The sequence below is a fragment of the Oreochromis niloticus genome, linkage group LG8 (genome assembly GCF_001858045.2).
Source record: "Oreochromis niloticus isolate F11D_XX linkage group LG8, O_niloticus_UMD_NMBU, whole genome shotgun sequence".
NCBI lineage: Eukaryota > Metazoa > Chordata > Actinopteri > Cichliformes > Cichlidae > Oreochromis > Oreochromis niloticus.
This window is the reverse complement of record NC_031973.2, coordinates 4,084,872-4,102,783: the sequence shown is the minus strand read 5'-3', so window position 1 is coordinate 4,102,783 and position 17,912 is coordinate 4,084,872. Positions and strand designations below refer to the sequence as shown.

General features: G+C 37.4%; 1 protein-coding gene across 2 annotated transcripts; it reads right to left on the bottom strand.

Moving 5' to 3' along the window:
• Window positions 1-1,657: 1,657 nt before the first annotated feature.
• On the bottom strand, window positions 1,658-6,956 carry ccr10 (chemokine (C-C motif) receptor 10). Of its 2 annotated transcripts, none has more exons than XM_005453689.3 (2): window positions 6,800-6,956; window positions 1,658-2,994 (listed from the first exon to the last, which is right to left on the bottom strand). In XM_005453689.3, exons 1-2 carry the CDS (start codon window positions 6,822-6,824, stop codon window positions 1,856-1,858), a joined length of 1,164 nt encoding a protein of 387 aa, XP_005453746.1. In that variant the 5' UTR covers window positions 6,825-6,956; the 3' UTR covers window positions 1,658-1,855. The 2 variants fall into 2 exon arrangements, with proteins under 2 accessions (XP_005453746.1, XP_025765336.1); XM_025909551.1 differs by lacking the exon at window positions 6,800-6,956 and adding an exon at window positions 3,064-3,346.
• Between the last annotated feature and the right edge of the window lie 10,956 nt (window positions 6,957-17,912).

The following is a 17,912-nucleotide window of genomic DNA, read 5'->3' as shown; positions in this document are numbered from 1 at the left end:
GTCAGCCAAATCCAGTCAGCTCTGAATTCTGCACGAAGACCTAAAGCTGACAGAATCAGTGAGATCTTTCGCATTCCTTCTTACAAATTTGCTTTCTTAAGTTTTTTAAATTTCTCTTTTCTTTGCTCCCTAAAAACATGCATTTCTATATTTCTTATTGGCAAAATGTATTATCTCTTACTGTCCCGATTCTACTGAATGTATTTATATAAAGCACTTTATGTTTTAAGTGCTTTATTAAGTTATAAATATAAATATTCTGGTTTGAAGGCCAAAGTAAAAGGAAGGTCTGTGTAATTAAACCTAAAAGGTAAATATTCTCAGAAAGTTATTTTAAAATAGCTGACTCATAAAACCCATAGAAATTTGTTGTGTCAACCCCTCATATCAAAAGCAACATGGAATTTTAATGGAAGAAAGCATATGGTTAATGCCTAAAATCCAAAATTTTAGACAACAGCTTCATTCATTTTGGGCTATCTTGTGAGAACTCCCAGTGAAACCAGAAGTGTAGAGAACGTGAGTTAAATTAGACACTCTGTTTATGCTGAGTAATGTAGTTCTGCTAAAACTTAACCAACTTGTCTTCAACTAGTGCCTCTGCCTCGGAGTCTGTTAGTGCAGATGATTTAATCCTGCTAGTTACATGCTGTTGTTGGGTAAATCAAACACACTAAAATAATTCAAGTGACAAAATGTTGTTTCAAGGCTGTTTCAACCCCTTTCTGAAATTAAAGGTTTTGGGTTTTTTATAGATCAGCTATAGCTCTTAAAATATACCGTAAGGCGTTTATTCAAACAAAAAGCAAGTCTTAAGGCAAATATCTAAAAAAATTAGTATGAAACTTTATTGTAATTTATAAAAAAAAATAATGCAAGAGTAAGTGGGCTACAGAGTCACAGTAAGAATGAACTAAAAACATCACATGATATGATATTTACATACAAACATTTGATAGTCTTGTCAGTCACCCCGTGGTATACTGCAGTGGATAACAGCATATATAACTAAGGTGTGGTCTATCTTCAAATAAGCTGCATTTTTGTACAGTAACCTTTTTTCAAGTATTGTCTTCATGCTATGAATGCTTTGGCGATGCTGGCCCTCCTAATCCTTACGGCTGGATCCTGATCTTCACATCAGGTCTGTAAGATCGTAGCTTTGAAGTCTCTTCAGGCTTCAGGCTTGCCACTTTGTGTTGTCAGTTTTGTGTTTATAGAGAATGTGTGTCGTCATCAGGATAGGGATTTGGGTTGGTGGGTGGAGCTAATGCTTAAAGTTTACTGGTAATTATGTGACAATGCATTCAGGTCATGTTATGGGGCAACACAAACGTAATGTAGAGTAGTGTAATGAATTAATTAATTAATTTTCCAGTGACTAATGAAAATACCGTTGGGCGTTACTCAACAAAAAGGAAAAAAAAAGTCATGTGTAATATGCTACTTTTTTAAGGAACAGCGCCATTACTGGTCATATGTGGGATAGGTGGTTGGATGAGACAAGGTATTACATGAAAGATCTCCTTTTTACCTATATTTTTGAGCAGGGTTTATCTTCTAGAATTACATGAAGTTTGTTAGGTTTGAAATGACACAGAAAAAGCAAAAAAAAAAAAGAATATATATATATATATATATATATATATATATATATATATATATATATATATACAGTGAAATAATAAGCTGAAGGGGTCAGGTAGGACAAACTTATTGATTTTTCATGGGATGACCCATTCAGCTTGACTTACCGACAAGTTTTGAACAGTGAATATAAGATGTTCCATTTCTAATAATAATAAAATACAATATAATACAATATATGCAAAGCAGTTCATTGTCCACTCAGAGTTTATTTGGTTCCCGAAAACTTGAAGGCAACTGGAGCATCGGGAGATGTTGGAGAGCACGCCGAAAGCACGGTGAGAGCAGGTGAGGAGGCGGAGATTGATGTCGAGTTCACCGTCTGTGGCACAACCAGATTGCGATATGGGCAGCCTGAATCGTAGATGAGCCTCACCACGTCCTGACGGAAACGCACACCTACCAGGGCGTAGAGGATAGGGTTGAGGCAACAGCGGGTGTACGCCAGCGTGCAGGTGACGTACTCCAACATCAGACCACAGAACGGGCCGAACATTTTGCGACACAGCACCGCAGTGTACGGCAGCTGGAATACCAGAAAAACCAGCACCAGGGCAACCATCAGCTTCAGGGTACGCTGCCGTTGCCACTGCTTCCCTCGCCGATGTGCGTGCCCTTCCCACAGCACTCGAGCAATCGAAGTGTAGCTTGCCACCATAATGGCGAGGGAGAGGCAGAAGACGGTGATGATCACGCCACTGGGGACCAGTCTTATTCGACCACTTACTTGCATGACGCAGAACGCTTCAGTTTCATTGCCTGAATGCCCTGAGAAGCTGACTGAAACCCCTGAGAAGCGGATTTCAGGGATGCTTAGAGCCACTGCAACAAGCCATACCCCCACAGCAGTGAGCTTCCCAGCTGTTAGGATTTGGCTGCGCAGCCTGAGCATTTCCTGCGCTCGTGCTACTACCATGTAGCGGTCGACGCTGATGCATGCAAGCAGCAGCAGCCCGCTGTATGTGTTGATAGCGTAGGTTGCACGCATGATCTTGCAGAGATGATAAGAGAAAAGCCAACCCTGAGTGTCAATGGCCTGCAATGGGAGTGTGAGGAGGAGGAGGAGGTCAGCCAGCGCCAGGTGGAACAGGAAGACATCGGTCATGGAACGAAGCCGAAAGCGGCGGTAGAGAGCAAAGGTGGCGATCACCAGGGAGTTTCCTGCAACGCCAAGCAGGAAGATGGCAGTGAAAGCGCAAGCTTGGAAGGTTTTGATGACGCGAGCCTGGTGGTCATCAGCTTCACACCAGTCTCCATTGTCAGGATAATCATCGTATGAGCCATTATATGAGCCATTACTTGTATTGAACAAGTACAAATAATCTTCTGTAGTATAGTCAGCCATTGCTGTTGGAGAAAATAAAACTTGTAAGTCAAAGAATTATTAAAATAATGAAGAGCAGCAAAAATACATACGTTTGCAATCAGTGTTTGCAGTACTGCTTTTTAAAATGTACTTTAAATACTATTGGTGATCCTCAGCATTTCCCCTACACTGTGGGCAGTTTAACTTTAACACATAATTCGGGGCTAACTGTATCATTTAAACTTAGCAGGAGCAGTTGATAAAGAAACTGAGTTAGGCCTAAAGTATCCCAGTATCACATGCAGTCCCTTGGGAAAAAATAATTGCCTCTGCTCTTGGAGCAACAAGAGGCTGACATTTTTGCCTTTCAGTAAATCAACTTAAAAACTAGCAAACAGATTGGAATAAACTGGGCTCAGACGCACTCTCGAGTGGCCACCACCAGGTCAGGATTATATTTGGTTCATGACTGTAAGACTGACACTTATTATGACAGATTAATAAGGACATGTTTGGGTCATAAATTCAAAGTTGGTACTTGTGATGAATTTATTGATTTCCTGCCTTTTTAGGGGACATGGTCAGCAGACGTATACTTTCCAAAAGGGCCTTCATTGCGTTAGCTTATTTCCTGATATTACAGGAAATTTATGGTCAGATGTTGATTCCTATCGTCGCTGCTGTTCTTAAAGCCTGTATGCATTCAATTTCTAAATGTTTGTTCATCAAGTGAGTTATTCTGCTTATTCTTGTCAGTAATTATGTAAAACAAACTACAACCAGAAAGCTGGTAACTAAACAGCTGCTCTGACTTGTGGTTTTTTGTCTCCTACCTCTATTATTTGTAGCTGCACCACTGCAACATTTATTAACATTTATCTAAGCAGGAAGCGAAACTCATGCAAAGATTAGAAATCTTCTTTGCATGAGTGCGCTGGGCTAAGACAGAGTTTCAGGAGAAAACCTGCCCAAGCATGGCCACTTATGGATCCAGGACCCTCTTGTGAAGCAGCTAACGACAATGTGCAGCTTGAAAAGGGGAGAACTTCCCCTCATTATGAGTTGTGTTTCCTTTCGTATAGTAGAGGGCACATGTCAACCATTCACTGATAACACCCCAACAGCTGCAGGGCCATGTCATTTCAGGGCATGGTATTAGGCTTCAAAAAAGAGGAAGCAAGCATGGAGTTGAGTGCAGCTGAAACATGTAACTAAAGACTGGAACTGAACTTTTCCTGAACAGACTTTGCCTTCTGCACTTTATTTACAACATAAAATTAAAGCAGTCAGTTGTGGGCAAATAGACTGCATATGAAAAACTTCCTGCTGTTTTGACATGTCTATAATGAATGTCTTGAGTCATTCTGTACTTCTCCAAAATGCCACAGAAAGACCAGCTTGCGTGAGTACTTATTATTGTTCAAAAACTGCAGTGCTGCTTTTACATGAAGCCGGGGCTGATTTTGAGCAATGTTTTGCCCTGCACGTCACGATATCAGGAAATACCAACCCCTTTACAATCAGGTTGAAAGTGAGAGATCTGCAGCAAAACTCTTCAGTCTGACTAGGCAGCTGTGATATTTTAGTCATTTTGTAGCATGTTGCGTGACACTGGCATCAGGTCGTTGGCACAGGGGAAATCGTGGGTAGCTTAAAGGTTTACAGATCAGTCAGTGTCGCGTGCTAACAGCCTTTATAGACAGTTTCCACAATCACCTTTTTATCATTTCATCTTCAGCGATGTCCCTGTTTGTACAGGCTGCTCACAATGTTAAGTTTATTACAGCAATCTTTTTTCTTCTCTTAACTTGTCGGTTTGATGGTGGGGACACACATTAAGGTAAGCGGAAAAGGAAAACGTGTAGATGGGCTTGTGTCAGAGGGTTTGGTGCCAGTGTGATTTTCTGCTCTTGAAGTGTGAGTTAGGTGAGGGCTGCAGTTAAATGTGGAATCAGTCAGGATGGAAGTAAAGTTTTCAATACTGGAAATAATGTAAGTCATGTGTAATACTTAACAGAAAATCTCCCTTATTAGAAACGTCCGGGCGAATGGAGATGTCTGACAAACAGGACACTAGAGAATTTGTTAGCAATATTAGCTATGTCTAATTCATACAGGGTGGGGGTTGAAAGAAAAAACTGCTTTAATAACCTTGTCATGTGCAATTTAATAAAATAAGAAAAACTCGGAGCTCCTTTCTGCACACTAGTTGTTCTAATAGATGCGTTTTTTCCGCAGTTAACAACTTAAAAACATAATCTAGTAATACTCGTAAATTAAGCGTTTAACAGCACTAATAGCTAAAAACAAGGTTTGCAAGCTGCTTACTTTAAATATCGCTCTCTAACGATGGACAAAAGGAGCGCCACTCATATATATTCCTAAGCCATGTTAATTCATATTCTACGTATGTGTTTATATAAGACAGCATTTTATAAATATTATATTTACAAAGCATTACTGTGCATTTCAATGGTTAATACTCATAACAGCACTTTGCGTGCCACTGATTGTTCGCCTTCTCTGTCTTTGACTCGTCAGCCTTCAATCTGCCTTTGAGCTTATTTTTTCTCAGTAGTGGGCTTACTCTGTAAATGCATAAAAGACAAATTATATATATCACAGCATTTAAGATTGACAACATTTAAGATTTAAAATTAAGATTAAATGTAAAAGACTAAAATCTGAAGAACTTGGACATCCAAAAGACTGATTTGTAAACATTGTGATGTGGTTTCTTGGTACATTAGAGGTGTTAAATTCATCCCTTTACTTTTTGCAGCTTTTTCCATCTGCAACTGATTTTCTTTATGTTGACGAGGGGATGGTTATTTCACGTCTAAATAAAAAGAATTGTGGGCAAAGTTCCTAAACTTTAATGTTAAATTAAAAAGTAAAACAAAAAAATGTGGGTTTTTTTCTTTTTGGTTTTATGGCTTATCAAATACTTGTTTATGCATTTTTAAAAACAATTTAATGTTTTACACGGATATACGTTTATCGGCAAAGGATGTGCAGCATTTGTGCCGCTGCAACAGCTATTTGTCTGCAAATGGCTTGTCATGAAATATTTAGAGTAGAATAATTATTTTTTGAGTGGATTTTAAACAAACTGAATCATTTTTCTTGCTGTTGCACTTTGCATTTTAAAAACAAGGCATTTATATTGCGCATGGATTTTTCCCTGATTCAGTTTGAACTCTAAATATGTTTTGCACTGAAATGATTATTTTTAATCTTTATTAACAACAACAGAATACTGTGCCTTACATCACAATATCAGGAAACTTTTACCTCTTACAATCAACCTGAAAGTGAGAACAACCCCACCAAACTCAAAAATGTTTTATTTGAGTAGGCGGGCGTTTTATATTTCACACATTTTCATGTCTGTCTGCAGCTTTCAAGAGCCAGTTTCATATTTTTATCATCAGTGTAGCAAATAAGAAAATTATATTTTTAACTGAAGCATACATCTTTCTCATAGCATTGTGACGGAGTAAATCCCCAGCTTATGCTTTACAATTTACAGTCACTTCTATGGTTACGGAGAAATAATTCTGACAGTTTGGTAGTCATAGCTTTGGTATAGTTGTCAAAAATCATGTGATTATGAGTCTTATGTGACTGCAGATTTGTTATGAACCACAACCACACTCCCAGACATTTCAACTTGGTGGATTTTTCACAGCAAACAGATTAAAATCACTAAATTACCCAATAAAAAATTGATTCTTTGTAAAGTTGCTGTTACATATATGCATCTGCACATCAAAACATGTGAAAGCGTCGTCCTTCAACTTATATTTTGCATTATTTTATAGTTACATGTGTTAGAGCCCTTACCTGTACTATTAGAGGTGTTGAACATGTCCTTGGTGCTCCTCCTGTGGCTGTTGGAGAGATCAGTGAAACTCTCATGTTTAAAAACACGCCTTTGGGGTGAACCTTAACCAATGAAACACACTCTGTGTTTTGCTGACCTCGCAATACCCCCAGTTGTTTCTTTCCCCAGGAGGATGTGAACTGACTGCGATGATTCACATAGATCTTTATGGTACCTTGGCTTTATTAAAACGATGCAATCAAGATAAATCATTAAAATGGTTTTTGCCAGTCAGTGCTTTTGTTCTCTCATACAAAGTCTAGTTGACTCCCTACCATGCTGTGGCTTCTTTTAGTTCACTTTTATTCACTTATATATGCAGCTTATTTCAATAAATGCTCATTCAGCCCTAAATTAAAATAAAATATATAAAAGCTCAATGAAGCTTCTGTTTTGAAAATCTGTGGGTGATCATGTTGAATCATCCTGATAGTAGGTTAGTAGAGAAAAAAATAATGCGAATTGGCATTTGTAGATACAGGTTATTTCCCAAGATTTGTCTTTGTACTTGTTATAGTTTGAATAATACAATGCATTTTGCTGTAGGTTCAACTGGCAGGTCAAACGTATCAAACCACATCTTGGGGCGTGACTGCATACTGGTGCCAGGACCAGTTCATAACCTCTGCCTGCTTCGTTTCGAGAGTTTATGATCGTTTGAGGACCCTGGCCACATAAGTCTCTCAACTTGTGAACTCAGTCAAGCATTTTTTCTCAAACCAAACTCAGAGTCATCCCTCGTGAGACCAAAGGTGCTCTGTGTAACCACCACAGAACCGTTATTATTGACACCTTAAGACATGAGATCAACTGTCAGTCAGCTAAAAACGTGATGAGCCACAAGACTCCGTTCATGTTGGATGATGTTATGAACGTTGTACATCGACTGAGAGACCAGCATATATATATATATATATAGGTTATACCAAGAGCATTGGTTGTCGATGAGGTGGTAAAGCAAGATGACCAAAAACAAAACTCGGGGTTTTAGAAATTTCATCAGACATAAATACTGATTACTGTAAAAGTTTAGCCTTGTTACCAAAACCAACACATTTACAAAGATATAGAGTTTACTGTGAAAGCAAAAATGTTTTATTTCTGGTTTGCGTCCCACTTTTCACTGCTGCTTGACGAGTAGTTTGCAAGTGTTTATAGACAAGTTAGCATCTTCCATGCAAACTACTGTTGACCCCAGCAATCGTAAGGAGGTTCTCAGGACAGCACTGTATGCGTCTTTGTTTGAAACTAGCAACCTCCCGCAACCACTCATTACTATTATGGGAATACCCTTTCCCCCCTCAGTACTGGTGGTTGCATGAGGGTTTTAGGCCTACGTGACTGAGGCCTAAAAACGTACGTGGCATTGCTACCTGCTCTGGAAATGCCCCTGCTTTATCCCCGAGTACAAAGTGATTGGACCTGATGAATGCTGCATAGCCAAGTTACAGCTAGCTGATCTAGCATTGTCGTTGCCCACCGAAATAAATAATCAGCAGTTATTCCAAGAAAAAGTTATAATCAATATTCACTGGGAACTAGTCTACTTTTCTTCAAAGATCACTGTAATCTCCAAATGACTGTTCATAGTTTCGAAGAAGCTCCTCTGCTTTTCCTAACAGAACTATCTCATTCTCATTGGATAATGACCTGCGATTAACAACCCATTAGCCAAATACGCCACATAAATTTACCTCACTTTAAAGGTTAAATTTTTTGCTTCTTTGTTATATGCCATTTAATATAAATTATCATGGATCACATCAGCTGGTGAAATAATATGAGAAGCTGTCCAATAAGCATTTGCAATTGTTTATAATTTTGCTACTAATAATATTAGCAAACACGAAAGCCATAGTTAGCCAGCTAGCTAGAATTTAGCTTATGCTACATGACTCTTCAACACGTTCTAGTGTTAGATCTTATGTAGCCCTTTCGATACATGATAGCAGAGTATGTTTAAAGTATGTTGTATGCAAACGACTTTTCAATTCTCTGGCTTTGACTCATCAGTCTTCAGTCTGCCTTTCATGTTTTTCAAAAAGTTGCTTCTCAGTAATGGGCTTACACTTACACTAAAGACAAAATATATTTATCTGCACCCGTTCCTACAACAAAATTAACATTTTACATTTATATTAAATGTAAAGACAATTAACATGCCCAAAATACAAATATACAATTATGTTTTGTTTTTTGAAAGTTGTTACTTCTGGTGGTTTCAGAACCACCAGAAGTTTCATATTCAAACTTTGTGTTGAAGTTTCATGTTCAACCTAATATTTCAGATTTTAGTCATGAAAGCACTAACAACAAATAAAAGTGAGTTTTATTAAGTTGTTTCAGGTCATAGAATTTGCAACTAGATCATATTATTGTGCACAGTAATGGAGTCTTCTCTGGGTTATTTATTGAATAAAATTTTTAAAGACAACCCTTTCAAGCACGTGGAATCTAATTTTCAGCCCTCGTAGTGTCCCTGAGTGAAGGTGTGATAATTAGAAAGTGATAGGCCTTATTGTGGTCCTTGACATAGCTAGCCTGATTCCTAATTCAGAAGCATATTCAGACTCATACTGACACAATGTACTGCATTTTTATTGGCTCTAGTTTGCAAAAGTAAACATGTCTCATGAAAAAAAGACATTTGTGTAGATGCATAGATACGTTGCAACTGCAACCCAACAGTTCAAAGTTAAATAAAGGGGATGCAACAAAGGGACCACAGAATGGCGCAGACTATGAAAGCAAACACTGGCTTCTGTTTGTTTGTTAAACACTGGTGGAAACAGACAAACACGGTATCTTGTTCCAGTGAGCTACACGATGCGCAAATTTTTCATCGCTAACCATTGGTCCCACAGAACCACAGTCTTTGACCCACTTTTAATTTGTTGTGATTTGGTCACCCTAGTCATGCCATCTACACAGCTTAACCTCTACCCTTTATTTCAGTATCGATGCATTCGATGCTTTAGGTTAGCAAAACGTTCAGTGGAAATATTGTAGGCCAAATGGAGAAGTTTGCATAGTGCTGCACTGTACCAGTGCAAATGAAGAAATGCCAAAGCTGATGCTGCTGTAACAGCTAAATCTTCTGAATTATGTATAAGTAAAGTAGGATAAATAAATGAAGTCAATATTGACATTGCAAAATAACCCCTAATGTGCACTTGCATCCATTATTCCAAATGACGTCAGGCTGCAACATCATTAACTCCATTCAGGACTCGAGCTGCTCTGGAATCCAATTAAGCAGTATTACCAGTTTAATTACATTTCCTACCATTCGAGAAATGGGTCAGATCAATTGACTGATTTAAATGTCTGCGAACGCATATTTATGACGGGTATGCAAATCGAAAACTAGTTGTCTGATCGCTGTGGAGGCGTTAACAAAGATTAGACCACAGCATTTGCTTTGCAGACCATGAGAAAGTTGTACAATAGGTTTCTCTGCAGTGTTTCTGCTGATGGGAACTTGTTGGCATGTTGACAGCTGAGCTCGCACATTGTCAATCCTTAATCCTCAGTGTGGTTTAGTTAACTTCTGATTGCAAACCTCCATGCTTGTTTGTACGTGTGGTTGGTGCAAAACGATGTGAAAGTGGTGACCTACTACTCAACCTGTGAACAACCTCTCAACAGTCATTGGCTCGTTTTTCTTCATTTCCAACTTTTGATTTTGCATATCTGAAGAACTTTATATCTTTTTCACCAATGATATCCGACCAGTAATTGTAAAAAACATTCTTAATTTAATTTGTCTTTATATGTAGGTCTTTAAAGATAGGTCTAGTCAAGTGCTTGGTGATGTGTCAATAAAGGTCAATAAATGACTACGATCTACCAAAAATCGAAAGGAAAACATTTGCATCAGTCTCACTTTGAAAAAGTGAACATTTAATTGTCTGTTACTGTGTTATATTAAGATATACACCATGTCAGTGTGTAACATATGCATATTTTCATTGGTTTATATTTTTTAAAGACCATTAACCAGTTTGGGATCCCAACAACTGCCTGTAGCTAAGCAGCTAAGTATGTCAACTGATGCTCATAATTTACTACGCATTTAAAAAAACAAATGTTAACATCATCATATAACAATAACCTCCCAATAACAAAATAATATTAAATGCAGTGCTGACTTTGGATAATTTTGACATTAATATATTATTAGAATACAATTATGGCAAAATTCAGTGTTTGTGTATATATAAAACAATTTCCTCAAAAAACAGCAGATTTCCCGGTATCACCGTTGGTCTTTTATGTCTAGCTTTTCATAGCCTCAAAAAATAATATTTTCATGTTATTATTAGAGATGGCACGATACCACTTTTTTATGTCCGATACCGATACTGATATCATAAATTTGGATATCTGCCGATACCGATATGAAGCCGATATAGTGTGTTTTTTAATCAATAAAACTGTTTTTTTAATATCTTGCTGCATTTTGTATAAGTTCATACTCAAGTTTAAATAAACAACAACACTAAAGCTATTCTGTTATACCTGTATGTAAAAAATACACTGCACCCAAAATATTTCATAGTTCAGCAACACTGATCAATCTAATAAACTTAAACCTGCTCCATCCTCCCTATTCTGGTATTTTAAAGAGTACTTAGCAGAAATATTAAGCAACCTAACTAATCGGGTTGCAAACTCCCACCAAAAAGAAAATAGGGAACCACCCCCCACCCTCCACCTCATGATGCTTAATCGACGTAATCAACTTTAATTTGATGCAGTGTGAAAAAAAAATGCACAGAAATAAATTATTTTTCAAGAATAATTAAATAGATTCAACATCTTTCTTCAACAGAACTGCAGAATTCACAGATGGTACTTTCCCAAAGGAAAAAGTACTATAGCTTACTAAGGTATATTAGACTTAACAGTTACTATATACAGTAATGGACTTCTATACATTTTACATCAGATTAAAACTTTGGGTGTAAGATTCAGATAATTATTTATTAAAAGCGAGACATTTTAAATGAGAATAAGAAAGAAAAGTATGTCTTTGTGCCCCCTTTTCCCTGTTAATGCCATATCGGCCCCCCTGGCTAAACTTTGCTAGATCCGCCCCTGCACAGTTACCAGCCGTCAGCTACGTAGAAAAGGATCCTGGTGTAGAAAGTAATATTAAATACATTCTAACGACACCTTATCAAGGTTAAACGTGCTGCTGTTGTTCAGCCGCTGGTTTCCTCTTTCTGGTGCAAAGTGGGCCAAAAACAAAGAAGAGAGACGGACTCGCGACAGAAAAGCCGATCAGCTGATCATTGATCAGTTTCACATTGAAGTAGCCGCAGGAAGGTGAGGGAGAGAGAGAGGCAGTCGCTCCATATATCGGTTGTTAAGCTTAACGTGGGAACGCTTTACAAACATTCAGAGATGAACTTAAACACTTGCTTTACTTCTCTCTGGGATAACTTCCTCAGAGATGAAATGCTGGTTTGGTAGCGAGGCTACAAATACACACAGCCACTCTATCAAGTGAGCACACTGCTCCGATGTGCTACGGTTATGAGCCGAGTTACACCGTGTCGCAAGTTTTGTGAGGTGCTCTTTTGATATTTAATGGATCGGATTACATTTTTTATTTCTTGCCGATATCCGATCCAGTAATTTAGGTCAGTATCGGACCGATACCGATACGTAATATCGGATCAGTCCATCTCTAGTTATTATTACATTATTATTTATTTTAATGAATAACTAATGAATTGTTTCTGACCTCTGACCTCATCAGCAATCAGTAATATTTATTATAAACTTTCTAAATTTTTAAAGGCCAACATCTTCCCTTTTATAAAAGTAACAGTCAAATGACACTGTCATGCTGCTAAACTGCCTCAAAAAATTCTGCAGGTAAATGTGTGTGAGACATATTTGTAGTTTATTAAAATTGTCATGCATTAAAAAAAAATGTCTAAATGAGTCAATCCTGGTTTTATCATGTATGAAATATTTCAGTGATGCAAACATATTTTACAAGAATAAAACCTCCATAAGCTGACTGACCTCGTGATTCCTCACAGTGATATGAGTACAGATAAATCTCTCTGGAGGCTTCAACAAATGTAAAGGTGGAGAAACCGGAACAGAAACCAGGCATCTTCAGAATGGATTCCAAGTTATAAAACGATGTTAAAGTCTCAGCCAGGAGTTTTTTTTATCACATCTGTTATTTTCTACACAGATAGACTGATTGATCCACAAAAGGCACGCAGTATATGATGTTATCCTTTAACATATTTTATTAGAAAAAGACTTTTTTAAACCTTTTTTCTTTCCTTGCATTTTTTCTTTGTATTTTTTAAGGCTGTGATATTTTATTATAGATCACTCTGTGTTTGTGTTTTTTTACTTCATGCAGGGAAAAAGCTACAAAAACGTAGAAACACCAGGCAGTAATTTTAATTTAAGCACATTCTGATGATGTCACTAAAAACTGAGCACTGTGTAATTTTACCTGTCATGCAGCCATGTTATTAAATAGAATTAGCTTCTACAGGTGCCCCTAATGAAGAACTACACAGTGTTTAAGCACACATACAGCTACATATTCTCTATGACAGCAGTTCAACTGTTCCTTTTTTTAATGTGATAGAAACACTGTGACAAATACTGATAGGGCATCTTTAGCCCTGCATAATTAGCCCATATTATACTACTCTGCAGTTTCATTCCCCAGACTCTTTTAGGTTTGCATGTTTATTATTAAACTTTGATTGTATTTTTAAATACACTCTTGATGAAAAAAAATGCACTCTTGCTGAAACACAGATATCAGTTATTAAAAATTAACATTTTAGTGCTGCAGCTGAAAAACAGCCATGCAGTGAGGCTGAACTGCCTTCGGTCTGAAGCGTAATTCTGAAACTAAGAAAAGGATCAGTAGGTGAGAAGAGCGATAAAGCGTGGGTCTTAGGTTCTGACTTAGTCCTGCAGGTTCTTCTGGGTGTCATAATTGTTGTTTCGTGTCTAACTTTTTAAAGGTTTTTTTTAATGTTTTTTTTTTATATTTTCTTGTTGTCTGTAATTCAGATTACTCTTTGCATTTCTTTTTGTGAGTAATGTTATTTATCATTTAATCTGGAGATTATTTATTTTGATCATCTAATAAAGTCTGATGTTTTATCCTCGGATAGCTTCCTCTGTCCAGCTGAATCATCGTTTCAGTAAACTGTACATAATGAAGTGGCACATAATGCAATGATGCCTTTTAACTTGTACACAGCACAGAAACTACTCTTAATTCTGTTCACACTCTTTAAAGGATTTCATTGTTCAACTCAATAGATCATTTCTCACCTCTGACCTCAAAACATCACATGGTGACTTTATAAAAGTCTGTGCACACATGTTTACAGCAAACCTGAAAAATATTTTCCGTTTATTTCTTGCACTACATCATTTTCTATGCACAGCTGTTTATATGTTCATGTGCACGCTGCTGCAACAGACACACACACACGGGTTATATGTACTGCATTGTGACATTTCCTTTCATGTTGTTCAGGTTTATATAGCACATATAAGGTGCGAATGTGTCAAATGTTCGGCAAGTTGAAACTAGTAAGGCTATTATAGTAAACTAAAACTAAACTAAGGTGTGAAAAGACATTTGTTCCCCAAAATAACAAAACAAAAACAAAAACAAAGCAAACATTTGACATTAAGAAAGAAACTAACTTTACAATAAAATGAAAATGTATAGGAAATTTCTTATTTACTCAAATTTGTTGTCCCAACTGGCCAGATGAAGAATTTGTGAATTTGTTTACTGAAACTGAAGTTTACATGACAAAATCTGCTGTTTGTGTTTCAATATTTATTATAAAAATCCTCAATTTTCCCCACATCGAAGGTCTTGAACAATCAGACCCCATCTTATGTTTATGACCTTATAGTACTGTATCACCCCATTAGAGCACTTCGCTCTCAGATTGTAAGCTTACTTGTTTTTCTTTTTTGATAAAGCATATAGTTAGGGCTGGATCAGGTGACCCTTAGTTACACTGCTGTGGGATTCCCATGATGCATTGTGTTCCTCTTCTTCACTCACCTTTTGTCACTCACTATGTGTTTATACACCTCTCTGCATTTAAATATTGGCTATTATTCATCTCTGCCTCTCTTCCACAGCATGTCTTTGTCCTGTCTTCCCAACCTCGACTCCAACCGGTCGCAGCAGATGCCCGACCCTCCCTGAGACTGGTTCTGCTGGAGGTTTCTTCCTATTTAAAGGGGGTTTTTCGTTCCCACTGTCACCAAAGCGTTTGCTTAAGGGGGGTCATATGATTGTTTAGATTTCCTTTGTTTTCTTTGTATTATTTTACGGTCTTTACCTTAAGATATAAAGCACCTTTAGGCAACTGTTTGTGATTTGGCGCTATATAAATAAAACTGAAGGTGCCGCTAATGTAGAACTACGGAGTGTTTCAGCACACATAAAGCCAATTTTACATTTGAACACTACAGTATTCTCTATGATAGCAGTTCTGTTAGGTAAGTAGAACACCAGGACAGCTGGGCTCCGAATAATGACGACACTTAGTGCTGCTGCGGACTACTTGGTAGTTCTTGGTGGGACCTACAAAAGAATTAAACTGTGCGCTCATTTTAAAAGAAAGGAGGCTCTTCCGCTGAGGAGAAGGGTGCAAAACCACAAAACATGAGATATGCAAACTGGCAGCTATTGAGCTGCTTCTACCTTTATCTAAATGTAACGAAAAGTATTTGATCTCTAACTAGAAAAACTGCTTCGTTTTTCCACTGCATGTGAATGAATCCAGCATCAAAAGGGCTTTAAAATTCTGCCCAATGAAAAATGTACTGTGGCTTTGTTATGGAAATAATAAAACAAAATACAAACACCAGACCCCCTGTGACCCTGATAGGGATAAGAAGAGAATGGGTGGATAGTACGACACACTGATTTTGTGATGTTTTTTGGTAAATGTGTGTTCGGTTTGCACGCTGTTTCCAATGCTCACTATCTATTTGTGTCCTCTGAGTACCTCCTACAGTGTAGTAGTCTGCAGTGGTTTATTTGATGTGTGGGAAGGTTACAGATAGTTTTTTCTAAACCCTCACATGTGTTTTATGAGTCAATCTTTGTCACCTACAGACGTTCTCCATTAGTGTTTTTAAGATGTTCAGTCATCCGTGAAAGACTTTCAGCTGCATGAAACTGCGTGATAGGTGCTGTGCAGATAAAGCTGCCTGTAACACAATAATAAAGAATACTTTCACAGAAAAATTGTGTTTGTGGTGATTTTTTTAATTATGTATGTACGTATTTAAAGGGAAACTTTTGTGCTCAGTTCTAGCTTCATATGTACTTTATGGACTCTACTATAGCAGCTTTTGCTGGATTCACAATTTAGAAGAGTTCATTCTCTGTCTGAAACAACCTTTTTTTCGCTCCTCCCCCCTTAAGATCATGTTTGATTTCCTGCACCTCACAAGTGGAAGATCTGAACAGCAGATTGATGGGGCGTCTTGGCTCACAGACAGCGTAGTGTGCCTGGGATATCCCTTCTTCATGATGTCATACAGAGCCAAGAATCAAAGTGTAATAAAGTGTTTGGAGCAGTCTGACAGGTTTGTATATTTAATATGAGCATTCACCATCCACTGGTTTTTTTTTCATGTATACAGAAATTGTGGCAGCTCTACAAGAGGGTATGACCTTCAACTAAAGGGAAATCATCCAAAAATACGTCACTGTGTATTGAATGCTTAGAAAAAACAGGAAACACACTCTCTGCCTTAACAATGTGTCTTAACTATGGTACTTATGCACAACGTCACACCTCCGCCCACAAGATCCATTTAAAGCCAGAAAATCCTGCATATTCCCCATTTAATTATTTTAAGCAGATACATTTCTTTGATTAGTGGCTTGCACGCATAACTCTAAGTGTAGTGTGGAACTACTAATACTAACTTAAATTAAATTAATTAAAACAATAAAATTCAATATGCAATAACAACAGGTCTTAATGAGATGCCCTAATTATTAGTGAGTGATGTACATTAAATATAGATATACATTTATAATGTAGTGTTAGCATTAAAGTGCAGTGGAACTTGAATTACATAAAAACTATGTATTTAAAAAAGTGACCGCTCGTCATATTTCATACTTAGTTCAGTCATTCCCTTAATCAATAAAGCTCAGCATCTACAGAAACGCATAATCGGGTTTTTCATGAGCTGAGACATTCACCAAAACGATTTTTGAGAATAAAATAATCAACATGTTTTGTTAGTTGGTGTTTTGTTTACTCAGACATCCTTTATTTGTGTCAGTTTATCTTTCAGTCAAACAAGGTAAAGCAGAGTCTTTGTTGTTGTTTTAACCAACCACCAAAGATTGACTTTGAAAAATTTCAGGCACGTGAAAAGTGACGTGGGGGAAAAATAGCTTCGAAACACCTGAACGGCTCACTTGTATTTAAGTGGTTTCTTTAAAAAAAAGGGGGGAAAACAGCTTCACCACATACAAGATTGTCATCTAGTAGAGGGGCAGCCTGTGACGCAGCGTGGTGTCAGTGACGACAGTACGTATAGATGAACATGATTAACTCTGTTACAAGGTTTAACGTGTTAACATGTTAATTCTGCATATCTTTGATCAGAGTTTTTCTTGGCTTATTAGGGGCCTTTAACAGGTTACTAAAGGCACAAATGATCTGCATGATAAACTCACATTAAAAAAATCTTATTTCTGTATTACAGTTCTGGTTATTCCTCTTTGGGAAGGATCAAATGCTCTTTAGAATTATTTTAGTATACATACAAAACCACGTGTAATAAATATTAGCATCCAGTTACTGTGTGGTAATTTAGCAGGCCCCTGTGATGTATAAATTAGATCGACTAATCTGACTTCCCTGTAACTGTTAAACTGAAATCAATCTGACTTTGTTCATTTAACTTGCACTTGTTTGCATTAAGAGCCTGGCTTCCTGTAACCTTTAACCTGCACTCTTGTTCATGCTTCCTCAGTTGTTGTCACCTGGCTGGAACTCTGCCTTTGCAGCA